The sequence below is a fragment of the Coregonus lavaretus genome, assembly GCF_964263955.1.
Source record: "Coregonus lavaretus genome assembly, chromosome: 2".
NCBI lineage: Eukaryota > Metazoa > Chordata > Actinopteri > Salmoniformes > Salmonidae > Coregonus > Coregonus lavaretus.
The window spans coordinates 51,371,122-51,396,540 of record NC_139989.1 but is presented as its reverse complement, the minus strand read 5'-3'; the positions used below and the strand labels follow the sequence as shown (position 1 = coordinate 51,396,540).

At 43.7% G+C, this 25,419-nt stretch overlaps 1 protein-coding gene across 2 annotated transcripts; it reads left to right on the top strand.

Annotated features, from left to right (window-relative positions):
* The first annotated feature begins 7,048 nt into the window (after positions 1-7,048).
* On the top strand, positions 7,049-25,223 carry tbc1d10b (TBC1 domain family, member 10b). Of its 2 annotated transcripts, none has more exons than XM_084186477.1 (10): positions 7,049-7,495; positions 8,745-9,944; positions 19,010-19,109; positions 19,205-19,312; positions 19,901-20,007; positions 20,142-20,256; positions 20,392-20,457; positions 20,532-20,721; positions 20,799-20,953; positions 21,142-25,223. In XM_084186477.1, exons 2-10 carry the CDS (start codon positions 8,764-8,766, stop codon positions 22,045-22,047), a joined length of 2,928 nt encoding a protein of 975 aa, XP_084042603.1. In that variant the 5' UTR covers positions 7,049-7,495; positions 8,745-8,763; the 3' UTR covers positions 22,048-25,223. The 2 variants fall into 2 exon arrangements, with proteins under 2 accessions (XP_084042603.1, XP_084042604.1); XM_084186478.1 differs by having other exon boundaries at positions 7,063-7,495; positions 8,745-9,935.
* The last annotated feature ends 196 nt before the right edge of the window (positions 25,224-25,419 follow it).

Below are 25,419 nucleotides of genomic sequence, written 5' to 3'. Positions count from 1 at the left end.
AAATCATAGGCATTAAAATGGAGTTGGTCTCCACTTTGCTGCAATAACAGCATCCACTCTTCTAGGGAAAGCTTTCCACTAGATGTTGGAACATTGCTGTGGGGACTTGCTTCCATTCAGCCACAAGAGCATTAGTAAGGTCAGGCACTGATGTAGGGCGATTAGGCCTGGCTCGGAGTCGGCGTTCCAATTCATCCCAAATGGTGTTCGATGGGGTGGAGGTCAGGGCTCTGTGCAGGACAGTCAAGTTCTTCCACACCGATCTCGACAAACCATTTCTGTGTGCCACAAAGTTGGAAGCACAAAATCATCTAGAATGTCATTGTATGCTGTAGAGTTAAGATTTCCCTTCACTGGAACTTAGGGGCCTAACCCAAAGCATGAAAAACAGCCCCAGACCATTATTCGTCCTCCAAACTTTACCGTTGGCACTATGCATTCGGGCAGGTAGCATTCTGCTGGCATCAGCCAAACTCAGATTTGTCTGTCAGACTGCCAGATGGTGAAGCGTGATTCATCACTCCAGAGAACGCGTTTCCACTGCTCTGGAGTCCAATGGCGGCGAGCTTTACACCACTCCAGACGACGCTTGGCATTGTGCATGGTAATCTTAGGCTTGTGTCCGGCTGCTCGGCCATGGAAACCGACTTCATGAAGCTCCCAACAAACAGTTATTGTGCTGATGTTGCTTCCAGAGGCAGTTTGGAACTCGGTAGTGAGTGTTGCAACCAAGGACAGAAGATTTTTACGCACTACATGCTTCAGCACTCGGCGGTCCCGCTCTGTGAGCTTGTGTGGCCTACCACTTCGTGGCTGAGCCATTGTTGCTCCTAGACGTTTCCACTTCACAATAACAGCACTTACAGTTGACGGGGGCAGCTGTAATAAAATAAATGTGGCAAAAACGAATGTAGACATTAATAAATGCATTTCTATAGCTTCCAAAATATTTTTGACAATGGTGAGGGTGTGCCAAGATGGAGGCACGGTGGCTTCAACACAGCACCCCCTATTAGTCATTTAGCATTTCGCTACACCCGCTATAACATCTGCTAAACACGTGTATGTGACAAATACAATTTGATTTGATTTAGCGTATATATAAATCATTGTGTACAACAGCTGATGAACCTAACAGTTGAAAAGTGTGAAAAAATGTGATCAGTGTTATTTCCTGATAGTTGCTGGTTGAAAATACAATCTACACAGGACCTTCAATCAGTAGGTTTGCATGGGCGGAAGTTTCGCCTGGTGACACCACCAGGCGGTAGATTGGTTAATAGATATGGAGCAATTTCAGTGCCATAATTTTGAATTTGTATTAAGATATTACATTTTAATGTAATATCTTATAATTTGTAATGCACAAGTTTAATCATAGAATTCAGAATATGAATTGAATGAATGTTGCATTCAGTTTTAAAATTCAATTCAAAAACACTCATTACAGTCTCTCTAACCTCATTGTGTCAATGGTGTGTCCTAGTTATAAGCCAGCGTGAGTCACTCCAGGGAAAAAATTTAAAGTTACCATGGAGATTACACAGATGTTGTTTTTCAATGCAGAACTATGAAACCATGTTGTTATTATGGAAATATTTTGTCAGACTCCAGAGTCAAAGTAAATACTTCCAGCTCTAGGGGTGGAACCGAACATTGTGAGGGTTGAGAGCCAGAGGGACGTCATTGTGGTCCTCTGTAGCTCAGCTGGTAGAGCACGGCGCTTGAAACGCCAAGGTAGTGGGTTCGATCCCCGGGACCACCCATACACAAAAATGTATGCACGCATGACTGTAAGTCGCTTTGGATAAAAGCGTCTGCTAAATGGCATATTATTTTATTTATTATTATTGTATGCTGTAGCGTTAAGAAAACAATGTGTTATGTCACAACAGCGGTGTAGCCTCTTTTTTATACAATTTCAATCGTGCAGAGAGAGAGAGAGAGAGAGAGAGAGAGAGAGAGAGAGAGAGAGAGAGAGAGAGAGAGAGAGAGAGAGAGAGAGAGAGAGAAGGGAGTTCCCTTGTAAACCGTGAGGGATTCCATCCTACTCTATGACATGTCTGGGTGTCCCCCATTGGATTGGTTTCTCCATAGCAATCTTCCAAATATTTACACATGCTGTAAGACCTGTGCTAGTAGAGCTTGACTCAGAGAGTTGTAACTGGCTGGGTTGGATCCATGACAATAAATTGAATTGCTAAAATATACTTAAGTATCAAAAGTAAAAGTAAAAGTAGAAATAATTTCAAATTCCTTATATTTAGCAAACTAGACCGCACAATTTTCGTGTTTTTTATTAAATTTACGGATAGCCAGGGGCACACTCCAACACTCAGACATCATTTACAAACATTTGTGTACTTTTGGTTGTCAGGGAAAATGTATGGAGTAAAAAGTACATTATTTTCTTTAAGAATGTAGTGAAATAAAAGTAAAAGTTGCCAAAAATATAAATAGTAAAGTAATGTACAGATACCCCAAAAAACTACTTAAGTTGGGCTCTTCACAACAACGCAGACACATTTTTTTTTTGTTGAAATAGTACAAACATAGAAAAATTATAACACAAGGAATAAATAGACAATGAGTAACAATAACTTGGCTACATACACAGGGTATCAGTACCGAGTTGATGTGCAGGGGTATGAGGTAATTGAGGTAGAAATGTACATATAGGGAGGGATAAAGTGACTTGGCAACGGGATAGATAAACAGTAACAGCAGCGTATGTGATGTGTGAAAAGAGTTAGTGCAAAAAGGTTCAATTCAGATATTCCGGATAGCTATTGGTTAAAGCTGCAATATGTAACTTTTTGGGCGACCCAACCAAATTCTAAGAAGCTGTAGATCTACTCTATGTGCACTATTTCTATGCTTCCCATTTTTAAGTTCAGTTTTTGAGTCTTTTACTTTCGGTTTTGTACACCACCTTCAAACAGCTGAAAATACAATATTTTGGGGTATGGAAAATATATTCCACAGCGGTTTAGATGGTACAATGATTCTCTATACTATACTTGCTTGTTTTGTCACATAAACTGAAATTAGGCGAACTATTAGAATATTAGCAACCAGGAAATGGGGGAGCGATTTCTGCATAGTGCATCTTTAACTATTTAACAAACTATTTAGCTGTCTTATAGCTTGGAGGTAGAAGCTGTTCAGCGTCCTGTTTGTCAAGACTTGGTGCATTGGTACCACTTACCGTGCGGTAGCAGAGAGAACAGTCTATGACTTGGGTGGCTGGAGTCTTTGACAATTTTTAGGGCCGTCCTCTGACACCGCCTGGTATAGAGGTCCTGGATGGCAGGGAGCTCACCCCAGTGATGTACTGGGCCGTACGCATTACCCTTTGTAGTGCCTTGCGGTCGGATGCCAAGCAGTTGACATACCAAGCAGTGATGCAGCCAGTCAAGATGCTCTCAATGGTGCAGCTGTAGAACTTTTTGAGGATCTGAGGGCCCATGACAAATCTTTTCAGCCTCCTGAGGGGGAAAGGCATTGTCGTGCCCTCTTCACGACTGTGTTGATGTGTGTGGACCATGATAGTTCCTTAGTGTTGTGGACACTGAGGAACTTGAAGCTCTCGACCTGCTCCACAACAGCCCTGTCGATGTGGATGGGGGCGTGCTGGGACCTCCATTTCCTGTAGTCAACGATCAGCTCCTTTGTCTTGCTGATGTTGAGGGAGAGGTTGTTGTCCTGACACCACACTGCCAGGTGTCTGACCTCCTTCCTGTAGGCTGTCACATCATCGTCGGTGATCAGGCCTACCACTGTCATGTCGTCTGCAAACTTAATGATGGTGTTGGAGTCCACGCAGTCATGGGTGAATAGGGAGTGCTGGAGGGGACTAAGCACACACCCCTGAGGGGTCTCCGTGTTGAGGGTCAGTGTGGCGTCCGGATTAGTGTCCCGCTCCTTGAAAGTGGCAGCTCTAGCCATTAGCTCAGTGCGAATGCTTCCTGTTATCCATGGCTTCTGGTTGGGATATGTATGTACAGTCATTGTGGTGACAACATCGTAGACACACTTATTAATGAAGCCAGTGACTGGTAAACTCCTCAATGCCATCGGATGAATCCAATAACATATTCTAGTTTGTGCTAGCGAAACAGTCCTGTAGTTTAGCATCCGCTTCATCTGACTACTTTCATATTGAACTTGTCACAGGTACTTTCTGTTTGAGTTTTTGCTTGTAAGCAGGAATCAAGAGGATAGAGTTATGGTCAGAGATGTCAAATGGAGGGCGAGGACGAGCTTTGTATGCGTCTGTATGTGTGGAGTATCGTGATCTAGAGTTTTTTCGCCTCTATTTGCACAGGTGACATGCTGGTAGAAATTTGATAAAACTGATTTAAGTTTTCCTGCATTAAAATCACCGGCCACTAGGAGCGCTGCATCTGGATGAGCATTTTCCTGTTTGCTTATGGCCCTATACAGCTCGTTGAGTGCGGTCTTAGTGCCAGCATCGGTTTGTGGTGGTAAATAGACCGCTATGAAAAATATAGATGAAAACTATCTTGGCAAATAGTGTGGTGTACAGTTTATCATGGGGTATTCTAACTCAGGCAAGCAGAACCTTAAGACTTCTTTCATGTTAGAGATCGCGCACCAGTTGTTAACAAAGAGACTCTGAGCTTCCCCGACGCAGCCGTTCTGTCGTGCAGAAGAAAACAAATGTATAGAAAAAGCAGCTAGATTTACAGTTGAGGTCGGAAGTTTACATACACTTAGGTTGGAGTCATTAAAACTTGTTTTTCAACCACTCCACAAATGTCTTGTTAACAAACTATAGTTTTGGCAAGTCGGTTAGGACATCTACTTTGTGCATGACACAAGTAATTTTTCAAACAATTGTTTACAGACAAATTATTTCACTTATAATTCACTGTATCACAATTCCAGTGGGTCAGAAGTTTACATACACTATGTTGACTGTGCCTTTAAACAGCTTGGAAAATTCCACAAAATTATGTCATGGCTTTAGAAGCTTCTGATAGGCTAATTGACATCATTTGAGTCAATTGGAGGTGTACCTGTGGATGTATTTCAAGGCCTACCTTCAATCTCAGTGCCTCTTTGCTTGACATCATGGGAAAATCAAAAGAAATCAGCCAAGACCTCAGAAAAAAATTGTAGACCTCCACAAGTCTGGTTCATCCTTGGGAGACAATAGTACGCAAGTATAAACACCATGGGACCAAGCAGCCGTCATACCGCTCAGGAAGGAGACGCGTTCTGTCTCCTAGAGATGAACATACTTTGGTGCGAAAAGTGAAAATCAATCCCAGAACAACAGCAAAGGACCTTGTGAAGATGCTGGAGGAAACAGGTACAAAAGTATCTATATCCACAGTAAAACGAGTCCTATATCGACATAACCTGAAAGGCCGCTCAGCAAGGAAGAAGCCACTGCTCCAAAACCACCATAAAAAAGCCAGACTACGGTTTGCAACTGCACACGGGGACAAAGATCGTACTTTTTGGAGAAATGTCCTCTGGTCTGATGAAACAAACATAGAACTGTTTGGCCATAATGACCATCGTTATGTTTGGAGGAAAAAGGGGTTTCTTGCAAGCCGAAGAACACCATCCCAATCGTGAAGCATGGGGGTGGCAGCATCATGCTGTGGGGGTGCTTTGCTGCAGGAGGGACTGGTGCACTTCACAAAATAGATGACATCATGAGGAAGGAAAATTATGTGGATATATTGAAGCAACATCTCAAGACATCAGTCAGGAAGTTAAAGTTTGGTCGCAAATGGGTCTTCCAAATGGACAATGACCCCAAGCATACTTCCAAAGTTGTGGCAAAATGGCGTAAGGACAACAAAGTCAAGGTATTGGAGTGGCCATCACAAAGCCCTGACCTCAATCCAATAGAACATTTGTGGGCAGAACTGAAAAAGCGTGTGCGAGCAAGGAGGCCTACAAACCTGACTCAGCTACACCAGCTCTGTCAGGAGGAATGGGCCAAAATTCACCCAACTTATTGCGGGAAGCTTGTGGAAGGCTACCCAAAACGTTTGACCCAAGTTAAACAATTTAAAGGCAACGCTACCAAATACTAATTGAGTGTATGTAAACTTCTGGCCCACTGGGAATGTGATGAAAGAAATAAAAGCTGAAATAAATCATTCTCTCTACTATTATTCTGACATTTCACATTCTTAAAATAAAGTGGTGATCCTAACTGACCTAAAACTGGGAATTTTTACTAGGATTAAATGTCAGGAATTGTGAAAAACTGAGTTTAAATGTATTTGGCTAAGGTTTGTTTGTTTGTTTTAGTCATTTAGTATGTAAACTTCCAACTGTATATTTACATTACATTTGAGTCATTTAGCAGACGATCTTATCCAGAACGACTTACAGGAGCAATTAGGGTTAAGTGCCTTGCTCAAGGGCACATCGACAGATTTTTCACCTAGTCGGCTCGGGGATTAGAACCAGCGACCTTTCGGTTACTGGCACAACGCTCTTAACCACTAAACTACCTGCCATGTCCTTGTTCAGCCACGACTCGGCGAAACATAGGATATTACAGGATAATACATTACGACAATGTATTTGTAGAGTGATGTATCATATATCATCGATTATGTTCATAGTAATGATTGGAATTGAAAAGTCTGTCAATTGTGGCAACACTCAGTTTGTTTTACAATGTGTTAATGTCTTATGCCACCTACTGGTCTTATACTGGTCTTAAAGTCTTATGCCACCTACTGTTAAATCTTAGACATGTAGGTATAATTCTAAAAAGTAATAGCCTTATACCAACAGCAGAGGGAAGCAGAGTACTGAGAAACAGCAACAATCCGGCAAATGTATATGTTACTGTGAAAAAACAGAGGATAGTTTAGTTCAATCAAATGGTGCATGTACAGATTCAACAACATGTTTGAAAATGTAAGATTATTTGGGACAAATACTATGTACTTAGTTCTAGTTTAACCTGATATTATTATTTTCTGTGCCTTGTTCTGCACTAGTGTTGAGGGAGGGTCCCGATTATGCCTATGCGTGTGAGTGCCCGATCGCACTAACAGGAGCGCGCACGTGGCTGTCAGCAGTAGGAAATGCAGACGACTGGTGCTAAATGTGTACCAGCAACACGACCAAACTGATTTTAAAGGACAGTTTTGGAGAAAGGAAGACCATTTGGTCGTAAAATGATATAATTGTGTAAGATTTAAACTCGCTGCAGTTATGTCATAGAGTAAGCCAGACAGGCTAACAACACCCGCCTAACATCATTAGCCAGCAAGCTAGGCTAACTAACGTTAGCTAGCTAGTTTTGGGGGACATTGCGCCTCCTAACCTGCTCAGCCGTTATCTATTTTCCTTTTGTTGCCAGCACTGTCCAGCTTCTCATTGTCGTGTTTTCATTGAACGGAGGAGCTTGGGGGACCGGAGCTGTGGGGGGCCCGCGGACAAACCCCATGGGCGTCCAGGCGGACGGATCACGTAGACACGCGGGCCGTGGGTGAGTTTACACTGAGCGAGTTTATAGCGAGGGAAGCGGATGGGCAAGGCCGTGGACCCATGGTCAGGCAGGGCCCCGACGACAGGGAGGGGAGTGGACCATTAGTTAACTAGCAAACTATGATGCCTGTTAGGCAACTATATAATTTTCCTGTGTGTTGAATCGTGAAGTTGTGTGGCTTTGAATGAGGCCTCGAGAGGATATGAAAACACAATCGTTCGTTTTTAGGTAGCTAGCTAGGTAGTTAGCGTGTTGGCTAACGCGAGTTAGTAAACCAACCTGCTTAACGTTAGATTAGCGAAATATAACTATAATGTTGTCCGAAATCTTGGTACAAGAAATAAGGTACTGTATCGGTGGTTGCTAGCGAATGTAATTTTGGCTGACTTGTGTATGCACTTGATAGTGTTTATGTGGCCACACCTGAGTTGATCGTTGGGGCCAGGCACTTTTGACTGAATGTGTTCAATGTATTTGAATTGTAGGCATGTCATTGTCAACATCTAGCTCTGTAGATTGTTAGTGGATTTTCAGTGTTCGATGACACTGGATAGATATTGGGCAGAAATGGACAGTGGGTTTGGGTGGAGTAAATAACACAGGTCAAATCATCATATTCAAAAACATTAAGTCAAACCTCAGATAGACATGCATCATTATACTTACAACTGTATTTGTACTGTATTGTGGAGATAGTGCTTGTTGAAAATACCCCAATGGGCAATAATTCGAAAAATCCTAATCCATCTCCATTAACTAAATATCATAAAGAAGACATAGAGTAGGAGGTAGGTGTGTAATGATTGGCCAATGTCCTGCTTCAGATATAGGGAACTGTTTGTAAAATTTTTAGCTGGTTTTCATGGTCAGTTATTAGAATCTTCCCCACTGTTCAAAACTACAATTCCCCCAGTATATTAGCCAATAAAGCTTTGGGCATTAGCCTATCTCTCAAAGAATGTCCATGATTTCAAAATATACAGCCAACTTCTTCATTAAAAATTATGTGGCAGCAATAACTTTTTGTTGTTGTTGTGAAAAACTTGTCTGAAAAGGGTGGGGCTGGGATTGATGGTCTCAATATTATTTATTATCATCAGTCCATGATAATTTACTCTAATACACTATGTAAATGTGGAGAGGTTGTTTCTCAATTTAACAGCCATCCATGTGATCATGAATATGAGTTCTGTGGATAACTTTGTGGTTTCTCATAAAACCTTTGTCTTCTCTCTTTCCATCTGTCAAGGAGTAAATAAGGAGGAGCCATGGCTGAAATCTCCGCCCTAATCCCATCACCTCCAGCTATAGGTGACACACATGCTGCCCCCTCCTTCCCCATACTCTCTACTGCCCCCCCTCCTCCCAGCAGCACCGCCCCAGAGCCCCCTAAGGAGAACCCAATCCCGAAGTCCTCTCTGTACGGTGACAAAGCTTCTCTGACATTAACTGTACCAGGAGAGACGCTCCCTTCTCACCCGTCTCCCAAGAGAGGGGGGAGAGGACCTCCCCCGTGTCCCCCCAAACGCGTCTCATCAGCGTTAACTCCAGAGACTCCAGTGCCCCCACCTCTAATACCCCCAGAGAGCCCTGCTCCCCTGCCTGAAGTTACTTCAGACAGTCCTGCCCCCTTACCTGTAGTAGCCCTAGATACTCCTGCCATCCCACCTGTAGATGTAGCATTGCGGCAGAGTGAGGGAATGAAGGAGACAGACATGGCGGCAGGGGCCAGCCCAGTGTTGGCTGTAAAGCAGGAAGTGAGTAACCCAGGGGGCAAGGAGCTGTTAAATGCCCCCTCAGAGGGCCCAATACAGGCCCACAGTGAGCAAGAGGTACAGGGGGTAACACAGCAGACTACCAGCCACTTCTCTGATCTTAATCTCCCCCCTAATCTCTACCCCAGTGTTCATGTCACTGTGAACACTAATCCTGCTACTGATTATTCTCAGTCTATAGTGGACACTCCCCCTCCTCCTCCTGCCCCCACTTACACTCCCCCTCCTCCAGACTCCACCCAAACAGCAGCAGCTGCAGCCCCTGAAGCACAACATCCTCAGCCACCAGAAGAAAGCCAAAACCCTCATCTTAACCCTCAACCCCCTCCCAAACTGGACACCCCCAGCCTGTCTCCCATACCGGAGACCTCCAGCCAATCTCCCAAAAGGGCAGAACTACCCAACACCCCCTCCAGAGCAGGGCACCCCAGCCCTCCAGTGATCCAGGAGCCTGTCTCCCTCTCCCTGCCCTACCCCAGAGCCCCAGCTCCAGACACCCTCAGCTACCTGGAGTCAGCCAGCATGATGTCAGGGACCCTGGAGTCTCTGTCTGGCCTGGGGGAGGATGGAAGCTCTATCGGGTCCGACTCCGAGATCAACGGCCTGGCTGTCAGACGCACTGACAAATATGGCTTCCTCGGCGGGACCCAGTACAGCGAGGGCAGGTGGGCATGGTAAAACAAAAACACACCCTCACTCAATGCACACACAGATGTAAAATACATGTCTATTGTGTCTTTGCTCTGGCTGTAGATGGCAATTACTCTGGTTTGTTCTGTCTCTTTTAATCAAATCAGTTTTTATTTCTCACATGAGCCAAATACAACAGGTGTAGACCTTACCGTGAAATGCTTACTTACTAGCCCTTAACCAACAATGCAGAGTAAAAAATGTTTTGCTAAATAAACTAAAGGAAAATAGTAACACAATAAAATAACTATAATGAGGCTATATACAATGGGTACCGGTACCGAGTCAATGTGCAGGGGTACGAGGTAGTTGAGGTAATATGTACATGTAGGTAGGGGTAAAGTGACTATGCATAGATAATAAGCAGAGAGTAGCTCTAGCGTGTGTGTGTGTGGCATCAATATGTGTGTGTGTTGGAGTGTCAGTGTAGTATGTGAGAGTGTGTGGTTAGAGTCCAGTGAGTGTACATCGAGCCTGTGCAAGAGAGTCAGTGCAAAAAATTATCATAAAAAAAAGGGGGTCAATGCAAATAGGCTGGGTAGCCATTTGATTAACTGTTCAGCAGTCTTATGGCTTGGGGTAGAAACTGTTAAGGAGCCTTTTGGTCCCAGACTTGGCGCTCCGGTACCGCATTCCATGCCGTAGCAGAGAGAAGTCTATTACTTGGTTGGCTGGAGTCTTTGACAATCAACCGTCTTTCCTGGCTTGGTCATCTTCTCCGAGTCACCCATCTTGCCCTAAGTGATCTCTCCCTCCCCACCCTTTCTGTCCAGTCCTCCCTATCTCCACTCTAAACATATCGGTCTGTCCTTCATCTCTCCTTTGTGTGACTCAGATAGATAGTGCTGAGAGCGCTTTTGTGACACAATGTGTACTGACTGTGCCTCGCCCAGCCACTCATTTCCCCCTCTCCTTCTAGAGAACGTATCTTGCCCCTCCCCTCGGACAGTCTCTCTAAGTGCACTTCCTCTTCTGTTTTCTGTTTTATTGATTTTGTTTGGTATTGATTAAGCCTGTTCCCCTTCAGTGTCATTATCAAAGGGTGTCTGTGTGTGAGAGAATAGTGTAGGACAGAAATATTGTAAATATAATATAAATCTGTAGATGAGTATTCCTATTAAAGAAGCTCAGGTCGCACAGCTTCCATTTAAAACAACTCTTGCTCCTATTTGGAATCTACTGAATGAACATGACCCTGCCAATCTTAGGATATCCAAATTTAGATAACAGGTTTTTTCTGGATAAAAAAATGTGCTTACAACTTCTCCATGGTGCTGAGACATTTTTGCTGTTTTAAAGTGAATTCCCTGAAATTCTGCACATTTTGCCATTGAGTGGAGAGAAAATGTTGCAGTTTTAAAGCTGATTTCCTGCTAATCATTCTACATATTCTGCCTTGGAGCTGAGATACAGCAAATTTCCTGCAATTCTATGCATTTTGCCATTGCTAATGCTGTGTTCTTTTGCTCAAACATAATAACAACATTTATTGTTTTTGAAATTGTTTTAGCGTTTATTTTGGTGATGTTAGTTCTCACAGATTATATGATTTAAAAAAATATAGGTCCATTATCTTTTCTACATACTTTGTAGCAGTATTGTTAGAGAGGGGTAAAGATAAAGGTTGTTCTGCCCCAGGCAGGTATTAACCCTGCCAAAAGGAAAAGCGTAGGATAGAAAGAGTACCGCTCCCAGACACACACACATCAGCAGAAGAGACTGTCTAGAGTGTAGCCTGTTTGCCAGATAGCCAGTGGAGAGAGAAAAGATAAGACCCACCATATAAAACACATGTCACAGCACAGGGGTAACCCAACCAATAATACCTCATACATTAATAATGGCAGAGCGATTTAAAGGCAACTTCAGAGAAACAATTGACAAGAAAGAACCGAGTCATCAACATTAGAGGATTTGCAATATTCTGTATTACCTCCCAGTGGAGAAGTGGGGGGGGGGGATGAATGTGTGTGTGGGGGGTGTGTTCATAGACAATACAAAGAAGGCCTTAAAATGTCCAAAAATCTTCTCTGCCAAATGTAAATAGTCCCACACAAAATTAATACAGTTCAATAAACAATAACTCACGCAAACTCCCTTTCACTAAAATGTCACACCAAATACGACTGGCAGGGGACTAATAGTCCAACGACACTGAACATCAAAAGGAGCGCATAGGGAAAAAAGAAAGTCTGCTGCAGTGAAAAGCACTGGAGCGATAGAGGGGGGTCTTAGCTGTTGACTTCAGGCTTGCAGTTGCACTGTCTGTCCATCTGATACACCTGTTGGTTTGTTTTTCAAAGATTTGCAACAATGTTGCTACTACTCCATGCAAACAATGACAGGAGCGGTCCCAAAAGATTACCACCACGACCTAGAGCGGTAACACCGGCGATTGACTTAAACACTTTACAACTAAGCACGCTGAAAATAAACAAGACTTCTGCAGACTTGCACACACTGTCAAACTGCCGCGCCAACCGAGAGCTCTCCACAGAGCGCTGGAAGAGCTGTCTTTATTTCCTCCCTCCTGACTGCTGATGCGCTCTTAAAGTGCACGGTGAAGGCTCCGTGCAGGATTTTGCCCCCCATAAAAAAAACTCAGCCAAAATAAATGCTTCACAGAGTTCAAGTCACAGACACATCTCAAAGTCAACTGTTCAGAGGGGACTGTGTGAATCAGGCCTTCATGGTCGAATTGCTGCAAAGAAACCACTACTAAAGGACACCAATAAGAAGAAGAGACCTGCTTGGGCCAAGAAACATGAGCAATGGACATTAGACCGGTGGAAATGTGTGTCTTTGTGAGACGCGGTGTGGGTGAACGGATGATCTCCGCGTGTGTATTTCCCACCGTAAAGCATGGAGGAGGTGGTAATGTGGGCTGTTTGTAAGGGCTATTTGAAGTCATGGTCCTCTGTAGCTCAATTGGTAGAGCATGGCGCTTGTAACGCCAGGGTAGTGGTTTCGATCCCCGGGACCACCCATACGTAAAAAATGTATGCACACATGACTGTAAGTTGCTTTGGATAAAAGCGTCTGCTAAATGGCATATTATATTATATTATAAAAAGGAGAGTGATGGAGTGCTGCATCAGATGACCTGGCCTCCACAATCCCCCGACCTCAACCCAATTGAGATGGTTTGGGATGAGTCGGACGGCAGAGTGAAGGAAAAGCAGCCAACAAGTGCTAAGCATATGTCGACTCCTTCAAGACTGTTGGAAAAGCATTCCAGGTGAAGCTGGTTGAGAGAATGCCAAGAGTGTGCAAAGCAGTCATCAAGGCAAAGGGTGGCTATTTGAAGAATTTGTTTAACACTTTTTGGGTTACTACATATGTGTTAATTCATAGTTTTGATGTCTTCACTATTATTCTACAATGTAGAAAATAGTAAAATTAAGAAAAACCCTTGAATGAGTAGGTGTGTCCAAACTTTTGACTGTTACTCTGTGTGTGTGTGTGTGTGTGTGTGTGTGTGTGTATATATATATATATATATATATGTATACAGTGCTATGAAAAAGTATTTGCCTCCTTCCTAATTGTCTCTACTTTTGCATATTTGTGATACTGAATGTTATCAGATCTTCAACCAAAACCTAATATTAGATAAAGGGAAAGTACAGTGGGGAGAACAAGTATTTGATACACTGCCGATTATGCAGGGTTTCCTACTTACAAAGCATGTAGAGATCTGTAATTTTTATCATAGGTACACTTCAACTGTGAGAGACGGAATCTAAAACAAAAATCCAGAAAATCACATTGTATGATTTTTAAGTAATTAATTTGCATTTTATTGCATGACATAAGTATTTGATACATCAGAAAAGCAGAATTTAATATTTGGTACAGAAACCTTTGTTTGCAATTACAGAGATCATACGTTTCCTGTAGGTCTTGACCAGGTTTGCACACACTGCAGCAGGGATTTTGGCCCACTCCTCCATACAGACCTTCTCCAGATCCTTCAGGTTTCGGGGCTGTCGCTGGGCAATACGGACTTTCAGCTCCCTCCAAAGATGTTCTATTGGGTTCAGGTCTGGAGACTGGCTAGGCCACTCCAGAACCTTGAGATGCTTCTTACGGAGCCACTCCTTAGTTGCCCTGGCTGTGTGTTTCGGGTCGTTGTCATGCTGGAAGACCCAGCCACGACCCATCTTCAATGCTCTTACTGAGGGAAGGAGGTTGTTGGCCAAGATCTCGCGATACATGGCCCCATCCATCCTCCCCTCAATACGGTGCAGTCGTCCTGTCCCCTTTGCAGAAAAGCATCCCCAAAGAATGATGTTTCCACCTCCATGCTTCACGGTTGGGATGGTGTTCTTGGGGTTGTACTCATCCTTCTTCTTCCTCCAAACACAGCGAGTGGAGTTTAGACCAAAAAGCTCAATTTTTGTCTCATCAGACCACATGACCTTCTCCCATTCCTCCTCTGGATCATCCAGATGGTCATTGGCAAACTTCAGACGGGCCTGGACATGCGCTGGCTTGAGCATGGGGACCTTGCGTGCGCTGCAGGATTTTAATCCATGACGGCGTAGTGTGTTACTAATGGTTTTCTTTGAGACTGTGGTCCCAGCTCTCTTCAGGTCATTGACCAGGTCCTGCCGTGTAGTTCTGGGCTGATCTCTCACCTTCCTCATGATCATTGATGCCCCACGAGGTGAGATCTTGCATGGAGCCCCAGACCGAGGGGGATTGACCGTCATCTTGAACTTCTTCCATTTTCTAATAATTGCGCCAACAGTTGTTGCCTTCTCACCAAGCTGCTTGCCTATTGTCCTGTAGCCCATCCCAGCCTTGTGCAGGTCTACAATTTTATCCCTGATGTCCTTACACAGCTCTCTGGTCTTGGCCATTGTGGAGAGGTTGGAGTCTGTTTGATTGAGTGTGTGGACAGGTGTCTTTTATACAGGCAACGAGTTCAAACAGGTGCAGTTAATACAGGTAATGAGTGGAGAACAGGAGTGCTTCTTAAAGAAAAACTAACAGGTCTGTGAGAGCCGGAATTCTTACTGGTTGGTAGGTGATCAAATACTTATGTCATGCAATAAAATGCAAATTAATTACTTAAAAATCATACAATGTGATTTTCTGGATTTTTGTTTTAGATTCCGTCTCTCACAGTTTAAGTGTACCTATGATAAAAAGTACAGACCTCTACATGCTTTGTAAGTAGGAAAACCTGCAAAATCGGCAGTGTATCAAATACTTGTTCTCACCACTGTAAGTGGACAAATAACACAACAATTACATATTTATTTCATGAACAAAGTTATGCAACACCCAATTCCCCTGCATGAAAAAGTAATTGCCCCCTTACACTCAATAACTGGTTGTGCCACCTTTAGCTGCAATGACTCCAACCAAATGCTTCCTGTAGTTGTTGATCAGTCTCTCACGTCGCTGTTGAGGAATTTTGGCCCACTCTTCCATGCAGAACTGCTTTAACTCAGTGACGTGTGAGTTTTCAAGCATTACCTGCTAGTTTCAAGTCCTGCCACAACATCTCAATTGGGATTAGGTCTGGACTTTGACTAGGCCATTCCAAAACTTCCAATTTGTTGCTTTTTACCAATTTTCATGTAGACTTGATTGTGTGTTTTGGATCATTGTCTTGCTGCATGACCCAGCTGCGCTTCAGCTCAGACGGATGGTCTGACATTCTCCTGTAGAATTCTCTGATACAGAGCAGAATTCATGGTTCCTTGTATTAAGGCAAGTCGTCCAGGTCCTGAGGCAGCAAAGCATCCCCAAACCATCACACCACCACCACCATGCTTGACCTTTGGTATGATGTTCTTACTGTGGAATGCAGAGTTTGGTTTTCGCCATGCATTACTGGAACCATGTCGTCCAAAAAGTTATACTTTTGAATCATCTGTCCATAGAACGTTCTTCCAAGAGTCTTGATGATCATCCAGGGGCTTTTTGGGAAACTTGAGTCAACTTTTTGGACGAGATGGGTCCCATTTACAGTGGGTGAAAAAAGTATTTAGTCAGCCACCAATTGTGCAAGTTCTCCCACTTAAAAAGATGAGAGAGGCCTGTAATTTTCATCATAGTCAACTGTGACAGACAAATTGAGGAAAAAAAATCCAGAAAATCACATTGTAGGATTTTTAATGAATTTATTTGCAAATTATGGTGGAAAATAAGTATTTGGTCACCTACAAACAAGCAAGATTTCTGGCTCTCACAGACCTGTAACTTCTTCTTTAAGAGGCTCCTCTGTCCTCCACTCGTTACCTGTATTAATGGCACCTGTTTGAACTTGTTATCAGTATAAAAGACACCTGTCCACAACCTCAAACAGTCACACTTCAAACTCCACTATGGCCAAGACCAAAGAGCTGTCAAAGGACACCAGAAACAAAATTGTAGACCTGCACCAGGCTGGGAAGACTGAATCTGCAATAGGTAAGCAGCTTGGTTTGAAGAAATCAACTGTGGGAGCAATTATTAGGAAATGGAAGACATACAAGACCACTGATAATCTCCCTCGATCTGGGGCTCCACGCAAGATCTCACCCCGTGGGGTCAAAATGATCACAAGAACGGTGAGCAAAAATCCCAGAACCACACGGGACCTAGTGAATGACCTGCAGAGAGCTGGGACCAAAGTAACAAAGCCTACCATCAGTAACACACTATGCCGCCAGGGACTCAAATCCTGCAGTGCCAGACGTGTCCCCCTGCTTAAGCCAGTACATGTCCAGGCCCGTCTGAAGTTTTCTAGAGTGCATTTGGATGATCCAGAAGAGGATTGGGAGAATGTCATATGGTCAGAGGACACCAAAATAGGACTTTTTGGTAAAAACTCAACTCGTCGTGTTTGGAGGACAAAGAATGCTGAGTTGCATCCAAAGAACACCATACCTACTGTGAAGCATGGGGGTGGAAACATCATGCTTTGGGGCTGTTTTTCTGCAAAGGGACCAGGACGACTGATCCGTGTAAAGGAAAGAATAAATGGGGCCATGTATCGTGAGATTTTGAGTGAAAACCTCCTTCCATCAGCAAGGGCATTGAAGATGAAACGTGGCTGGGTCTTTCAGCATGACAATGATCCCAAACACACCGCCCGGGCAACGAAGGAGTGGCTTCGTAAGAAGCATTTCAAGGTCCTGGAGTGGCCTAGCCAGTCTCCAGATCTCAACCCCATAGAAAATCTTTGGAGGGAGTTGAAAGTCTGTGTTGCCCAGCGACAGCCCCAAAACATCACTGCTCTAGAGGAGATCTGCATGGAGGAATGGGCCAAAATACCAGCAACAGTGTGTGAAAACCTTGTGAAGACTTACAGAAAATGTTTGACCTGTGTCATTGCAAACAAAGGGTATATAACAAAGTATTGAGAAACTTTTGTTATTGACCAAATACTTATTTTCCACCATAATTTGCAAATAAATTCATAAAAAATCCTACAATGTGATTTTCGGTGTTTTTTTTCCTCATTTTGTCTGTCATAGTTGACGTGTACCTATGATGAAAATTACAGGCCTCTCTCATCTTTTTAAGTGGGAGAACTTGCACAATTGGTGGCTGACTAAATACTTTTTTTCCCCACTGTATGCCTGGCGAAAACCAAACACTGCATTCCACAGTAAGAACATCATACCAGAGGTCAAGCATGGTGGTGGTGGTGTGATGGTTTGGGGATGCTTTGCTGCCTCAGGACCTGGACGACTTGCCTTAATAGAAGGAACCATGAATTCTGCTCTGTATCAGAGAATTCTACAGGAGAATGTCAGACCATTTGTCTGTGAGCTGAAGCGCAGCTGGGTCATGTAGCAAGACAATGATCCAAAACACACAATCAAGTCTACATGAAAATTGGTAAAAAGCAACAAATTGGAAGTTTTGGAATGGCCTAGTCAAAGTCCAGACCTAATCCCAATTGAGATGTTGTGGCAGGACTTGAAACGAGCAGTTCGTGCTTGAAAACCCACAGGTCACTGAGTTAAAGCAGTTCTGCATGGAAGAGTGGGGCAAAATTCCTCCACAGCGACGTGAGAGACTGATCAACAACTACAGGAAGCATTTGGTTGGAGTCATTGCAGCTAAAGGTGGCACAACCAGTTATTGAGTGTAAGGGGGCAATTACTTTTTCACACAGGGGAATTGGGTGTTGCATAACTTTGTTTATGAAATAAATATGTAATTGTTGTGTTATTTGTTAACTTATGTTCCCTTTATTTAATGTTAGGTTTTGGTTGAAGATCTGATAACATTCAGTATCACAAATATGCAAAAGTAGAGAAAATTAGAAAGGGGGAAATACTTTTTCAAAGCACTGTATATGTATGTATGTGTATATGTATGTGTGTGTATACATACATACATACATACAGTGGCTTGCGAAAGATTGCTGTACACCAGCGGAACCCATCCAACTTGAAGGAGCTGGAGCAGTTTTGTCTTGAAGAATGGGCAAAAAACCCAGTGGCTAGATGTGCAAGTTTATAGAGACATACACCAAGAGACTTGCAGCTGTAATTGCTGCAAAAGGGGGCTCTATAAAGTATTGAATTTGGTTATGCACGCTCAAGTTCTCTGTTTTCTTGTCTTATTTCTTGTTTGTTTCACCCAAAAAAGTATTTTGCATCTTCAAAGTGGTAGGCTTGTTGTGTAAATCTAATGATACAAACCCCCCAAAAAATCCATTTGTATTACAGGTTGTAATGCAACAAAATAGGAAAACGCCAAGGGGGATGTGTACTTTTGCAAGGCACTGTATGTATATATATATATATATATATATATATATATATATATATATATATATATATATATATATATATACATACAGTGCCTTGCAAAAGTATACATCCCCCTTGGCGTTTATATATATATATATTTTTAAAAAATTACGCTGTTTAGACTTAGGTGGCTAGAATAAAACGCTTAGGTGCCCCGCCCAAGGATTTCAATGGCTGAAAAATCCCTGGATAGCAATCAATACACTGTGTCTTACATGCCCAGTGTAGTTGGCATGCGTGTGTGTCTTGGTGTTTGTTGTTAACTCTTTCTCCATGTGTTACAGTGATAAGGACATCAGAGTTGATGTAGCACGGCAGAGAGAGATGAAATGGCTGGACATGTTCAACAATTGGGACAAATGGGTCTCAAGACGCTTCCAAAAGGTACTTACCTACATCTGTCTATGTATGGTATGAATTACATACCTTGTATGTGTGTATGTCATAACATAACAAGTGTGTGTGTGTGTTTGTTCCAGGTGAAGTTGCGCTGTAGGAAGGGGATCCCCTCCTCTCTCAGGGCTAAAGCCTGGCAGCTGCTCTCCAACAGCAAGGAGCTCCTGGACTCCAACCCCGGCAAGTTTGAGGTACTGCCGCTAACCCACACCCTTTCTCTCTTAATACTTTCACTATGCGAAACATGTCTATTGTGAAGCACACACTCAAAAAAGACACTCTATGAACTCTTCACCCATTCAAATCTGAGGCCATCATTCCTACAAACTCTATTTACGGTCATTATGGTCAAAATGTCATTGTAATCAAAATAACAGATTTGAATACAGAAGTTCTTCAGTGAACTCTAGGTAGTTCAGACTAACTGGAACAGAAGTTCATGCGATGGGAAGGAGCTGTGGCTCGTTAGACCAATTAGAGCTCCAGGGGTGTTTATTAGGGGGTGCAGAGACCTCCCCAGCTCTAAGCCTCTTATCCTGGGCAGTGTTCCAGCCTGGCTGGGGCTGGGTCTACCTCCACAGGCCTGGGGGTCTGGACAGATCATATCAGAAAACCTTTTTTCCTTCCCTTTCTCTGCTTTCACTCTGACACACATGCTTTTTTAAAGGTCTAGTTATACTCAGTCCTGTTCCATATTATGCTGATCCATCTAGATATGTGCTTTACCATTGCTCAATTAGAAATGCTCTAAACTTTTATTTCTCTCTTTATCTCTGTAGGAGTTAGAGAGAGAGCAGGGAGACCCTAAATGGTTGGACATTATAGAGAAGGACCTGCATAGACAGTTCCCCTTCCATGAGATGTTTGCTGCTCGTGGTGGACACGGGTAAATGGCCATGCTGTATTGACGTATAATATGATTTGTTCAGTCCATGTAGAGTACACTGACATGTACAATAAAAATGTACTTTATGAGTGCATGTGTGCTAATTCTCTGTTCTCTTCTGTGGCGGCCTCCAGGCAGCAGGATCTGTACCGGGTACTGAAGGCCTACACAGTGTACAGGCCTGAAGAGGGCTACTGCCAGGCCCAGGCCCCGGTGGCTGCTGTCCTGCTCATGCACATGCCTGCTGAGGTGAGGGGCTGCTGGGGGACACACAGAGAGAGGGAGGGGGACTGTGGAGGAGACTAGGAATTGGGAACAATGTTTGAGAATTATTAAGTAGGGGGATGAGGCCAGGTGTTTATAATGTTTATTCCCAACTTGCAGCATGCCTTCTGGTGTCTGGTGCAAATATGTGAGACGTACCTGCCTGGTTACTATAGCGCTGGATTGGTGAGTAAATGAATGAACACACAGACTGTATCTTGTTCTTTGGTGTACATTGAGGCGACTCATCATTCTTTTAGGAAGCGATCCAGTTGGATGGAGAGATTTTCTTCTCTCTGCTACGTCGTGTCTGTCCCATGGCCTACCGTCACCTGAAGAAGTTTAAGATAGACCCCATTCTATACATGACAGAGTGGTTCATGTGTGTCTTCTCACGTACACTGCCATGGGCCAGTGTGCTACGTGTGTGGGACATGTTCTTCTGTGAGGGTAAGACACACTCACACACAAACACAGTGCACTTGATGCTGTGGCTAACTGGTAGCTAACTCTGGGTTGTTTTGTAGGAGTCAAGATAGTGTTCCGTGTGGGCCTCGTGCTGCTAAAGCAGATGCTTGGTTCGGTGGATAAACTGCGGGAGGTCCAGGGCATGTACGAAACCATGGAGCGCCTCAGGAACATCCCCCCTGAGTCTGTCAGAGAGGACCTACTGGTGCAGGAGGTGAGCCTGTAAACAGTGTGTGTACACAGACATACGCACACACATACACGTGTTCTCTAAACATACTCCGATTCTTATTCCTATTCTGACTCATTGACACGAGTCAAATGAGTCAACTGACGTTTCACTGTCTGTAGTGTCTAGATCTGGTTTGATGACTTCCTCTGTCTGTCTCTGTCTGTGTGTAGGTGGTGTCCCTGGCGGTGACTGAGGCTCTGATCGAGAGGGAGTGCAGTAATCAGGTAAGGAAGTGGAGGGAGTCCAGGGGGGAACTAAGCCACCAGCCTGTCCGAAGGCTCCACGGGACGCGGGACATCCACGAGCACAAGCGTCGCGCCTCCGCCATCAGCTCCGGGGGAAGCTTCTCCTTCCTGGGGTCCATCCCCCCTCCAGGGCCCCTCAGGGCCTCCTCCAGCCTGCTCTCCCTCCCTGGCTTCCGCAAGTCCAAAACCCCCTTCCGCTCTCACAAGAAGGGCTCCTTCTCTGGGGCATCTGGAATGGAGGCCATGCAGCTACAGAACCCCTCAGCGGCAGCTTCAAGCCCACCCCGAGGCCCCGCCCACAAACCACCCATGTCTGGTGGCTCTGTAGCTAGGGCCCCGGCCTCTCAGAGTCCTCTGGTTGGGTCTGGTCCAGGCCCCTCTTCTGGCGCTGCCCAGACCTCAGCACAGAGCCAGCCTGGTGCATCGGCCCCAGCCCCGGTACACCATACACCACCCAACACCCTCTCCCCCAAAGTCACCTCTGAGCAGATCACACCCACCATCCCCTCACCCACTGCCAACAACACCCCTCTGCCCCCGTTCCCAGATGGAGGGAGAGGAGGAGGAGGAGGAGATGGAGCAGTTACAGGAGGAGAGGAAGACAGGAAGAAGAAGAGGAGCAAGGAGGACAAGAAGAAAGAGAAGGAGGAGGAGAAGAGGAAAGAGAAGGAGAAGAAGGAAAAGGAAAAAGCAGACAAGGAGAGCCAGAAGAAGGAGAAGGAGCGGGCCGAGAAAGAGAAGAAAAAGGAGAAAGGGGGGAAGAAAAAGGAGAAAGGGGGAGGAGAGGCGGAGGAGAAGAGTGGAGCCACAGCACCAAGAGATTGGGCCTAGTTTCTCCTGTTATTCCTTCAGAAAGAAAAGGGGGAAGGAAACAAAGACCCCCAGAAGTGGGAGGAGTGAGAGAAAATGAGATGCCTCCTGTATAGTGCATCTTGAGGACTACATATAGTCAGGATTATTTTGGAGACAACTGGATCATGGTTTTATTAGCACCCTAGGGCTGTAGCCCCCCACCCCCCCTACAACCCCCATGCTTTCTTCATCAATGAGTTTGAATAAGTAAGATGGGACATGTTTCCTTTTGCAACTGGAGCATGTGCTGTGTGGTTCTCAATGGATCTCCCAAGATCACACAACTGTTTTCTCATTTAGTTTTTTTGAAATCTTTTTTTATCAGACTAAAACTGGTGGAGAGACAAGCCGTTGGACATAGAGTAGGTTGGAGTGATAGATTGGGTGTCAAAGATTGTGTAAATAGAATATCCTAAATCCATGTAGGATCCTTGAGTCGTGCCCAATAATGCCCTTACATGTCCTGTTTGTGTTCAGATGTCCATCCGGAATGCCTGCAGAAAAACAGTAAACAGTTGAAACATTTCTCAAACCCAGGCACTGAATACCGTGATTGATGGTAGTACTATGGTTATTGGATGTCTGGGAGGACCTATTTATTGTAGTGTTAAGTGTTGTGTGAGTGTGTGCCTTAGTAGTGTAGTGAGCTGTGTTACCGTTCATTATTGCCACCCAGTTTCTCTGCTCTTTCTCTCATGTCTTTATCTTCCTTCTTTTTGAGATGCTTCTTTTCTCCCCCTTTTCTCTCATCTCTTGATCTCTAGTCCTCTGACCAGTGACAGAGGACTATAAACCTAACAGGTTAATGGAGAGCTGTACACTGCGATGGGGAGGGTTTGTAAGGAGAGGGAGAAATGAACATGACATTCTGAGCCTTGACAGACAGACATGCATGGATCAGAATGGCTCCTGTCTAACAACACAGGGAGTGATTTTTATTATAATTTATTTTCAAATTTAATTTTAGAATTGTCTTTTCAAGTCTCTCTTGAGTATGTTTATAGTGGGAGGGTCCTTCTGCGTTCAATGACAACTCTGAATCGGCCCATCAGACCAAATGTCCATCAGATATTTTCTTTGCTTGTGAAAAATTAAATAATATATATTTTATTTAGCCAAATAATAATATGGGTGAGGCTTTTAGTAAATTAACCCATTGGAATGTGATGATCTATTTAGAGTGGTTTCAGAAACTAAAGTTGACCACTCCCGTTTGGTAGGTAGTTGAATCTCATCTGGATAGTTCATAGAGAATGATAGACGCCTCTAGTGGCCAAAAGGCTGTTTTAGCATGGGCTTCCACCATTTTAATGTAGTCAACTGGATGGGACTTCCAACTTCATTGGCCGATCCCTCTTGGTGACCCTGTTGGAGTCGTGCAACCGGGTCATCGGGAGGGATCAGCCAATTGCGAAGAAGAAAATTGACTACTTCAAAATGGAGATGGCCTCAATGGCTCTGTCACAGATGGCATAATGGCACAAATACAATGAGGCCTCTTTCCATCTCTATGGGATAGTTTCACCTCTTACTCCTGCGCCTTTAGGACCTATAGGGAGCCACTCGGTGCTGGGCGGGTCAGGCGTGCCAATGTAGCATTCATCTCTGAACTCTGACCTTCGGGCTCTGATGTATTTATGTATAAAGTTCGTTAATTTAATCAGATATTATATATTATGTATTCTTTATTTTGGATCTGACTGCTATTTTTCTATGCGAGTAAAGGACACCTGGTTGACTGGAAGGATGGCCGGCTATGTGAGGCCCAGTTTAAGGAGGATCATGTTAAGTATAGTTTTTTTTTAGATACCGGTATGGCTGTTTTGATTTCATTATTGCACATTTGTCCTCATCTTCGAAGACAATATCCTATGTATGTCATTTGTTATTTCAAGTTTACCTTGGTAGCTATGGGTAATGTTAGGTCCACAATTCTCCATTTACCTTATTACAGTATTAAATCTGACAGTGATTGAAGAACAGGGTTATGGCCATCAACCGATCAAATAAGATTCACATGAGTATTTCAGATTTGAAATAATCTGAGTGAGCCGAAGGTCATATAGTACTGTATAAGATACTGGGAGGCATTTAGTCAACTCTGACAAGGTTTGTAATTGAAGATCTGAAGTTGTCTGTCTTTGTCACTCCAGTATGTTGTAACCAACCACCATAATGATGTATTGATATTGACTAACTCCCTAACCCACTCACACATAGTATTATGTAATGTATGTATACATACTGTACATTAGATGTATAGTGCTGGTTAGTTACTGTAATGCCATTCCTTGGTGGAAACCATTGATTCTCTTAACACTGATTCTCTGTACTGTTTTTTCAGGGCAGGAGAAGAGGGTATTTAGTGTAATCGTATCCAAAATGTCCTTTATGTTCACCATATGTCTTTTTTCCCCAACTCATGTTATTTTTTTAAGCCCCTGCTTTCCCCCCTCTTCCCCCACATTTAGCTTCCAGTCGTCTCAGAATCAACTTTGGATCAGAGTAGAGTTGGTGAAGATGACCTGAACATGTCTATGCAAACCTTACTGTTCACAAAGCATGTTGTCAAACAGCAGCACGGACAAACAGCAATGCAGTAGTTTTCATGGCAATAATTAGAAGTTGGAGAACCCTGAGAATGCTACAGAACCAATCAGGATAGAGCAATATTTCTCCAAGCAGGTCCTGGCTTCATCCAATTTGGTAGGCTCCTTAAGGTCCTCAACTCTTTGTATTGAGGCATAAAGAGTCATGATAAAATCAACCTGTCATTGCTCCCTAATTTCATAATCTGGAATCAGAGTCCTCACTCCTGAAATAGCCAGGATGAGTCAACAGAGACACTTAGGTCCTGAGTGCATTTCTGCATTGGTCCTGAAATCCTTGCGCTTGATTGCTTTTAATCGGGAGCGTCCCACTGATTAGATTTTTTTTAAAGGTTGTTGCTTTTATGTTTTTCTATTTTGTCATGGTTTCTCTCCTACTGTATGTCTTTTTGTTTTAAGTTTACATGGAACTGTTATTGGTGAAAAATAAAATCATAGATAATGAAATTCATTCCTTAACTGCAGAAGAAAATCTACACATGATCTATTTAATTATTAATGATAATGACAGTTGTGATTAATAATAAACCATAATATATTAAAGAACCCTGCTCCGCTTTTGCATTCTTGTTTCACATTGATATAGCCCTCATTCTCCCAGTGAGCTGTGCATACATATATTTCAGTCAGTGTCTATGGTCCAGCAGGGGGCAGTAAAGGTGTATAATCTGGTATGTTCGCTGTCTTTACAAATTAGTCTAGTCTGCGGATAAGATTTTGGTGGCGTCTCAGAGGTGCACAG

Coding starts and splice junctions, on each gene's coding strand:
- tbc1d10b (XM_084186477.1), top strand. CDS start 8,764: ATGGCTGAAATCTCCGCCCTAATCCCATCACCTCCAGCTATAGGTGAC. Junction 19,110..19,204: donor TCTCAAGACGCTTCCAAAAG/GTACTTACCTAC, acceptor TGTTTGTTCCAG/GTGAAGTTGCGCTGTAGGAA. Junction 20,008..20,141: donor GCTGCTCGTGGTGGACACGG/GTAAATGGCCAT, acceptor GGCGGCCTCCAG/GCAGCAGGATCTGTACCGGG.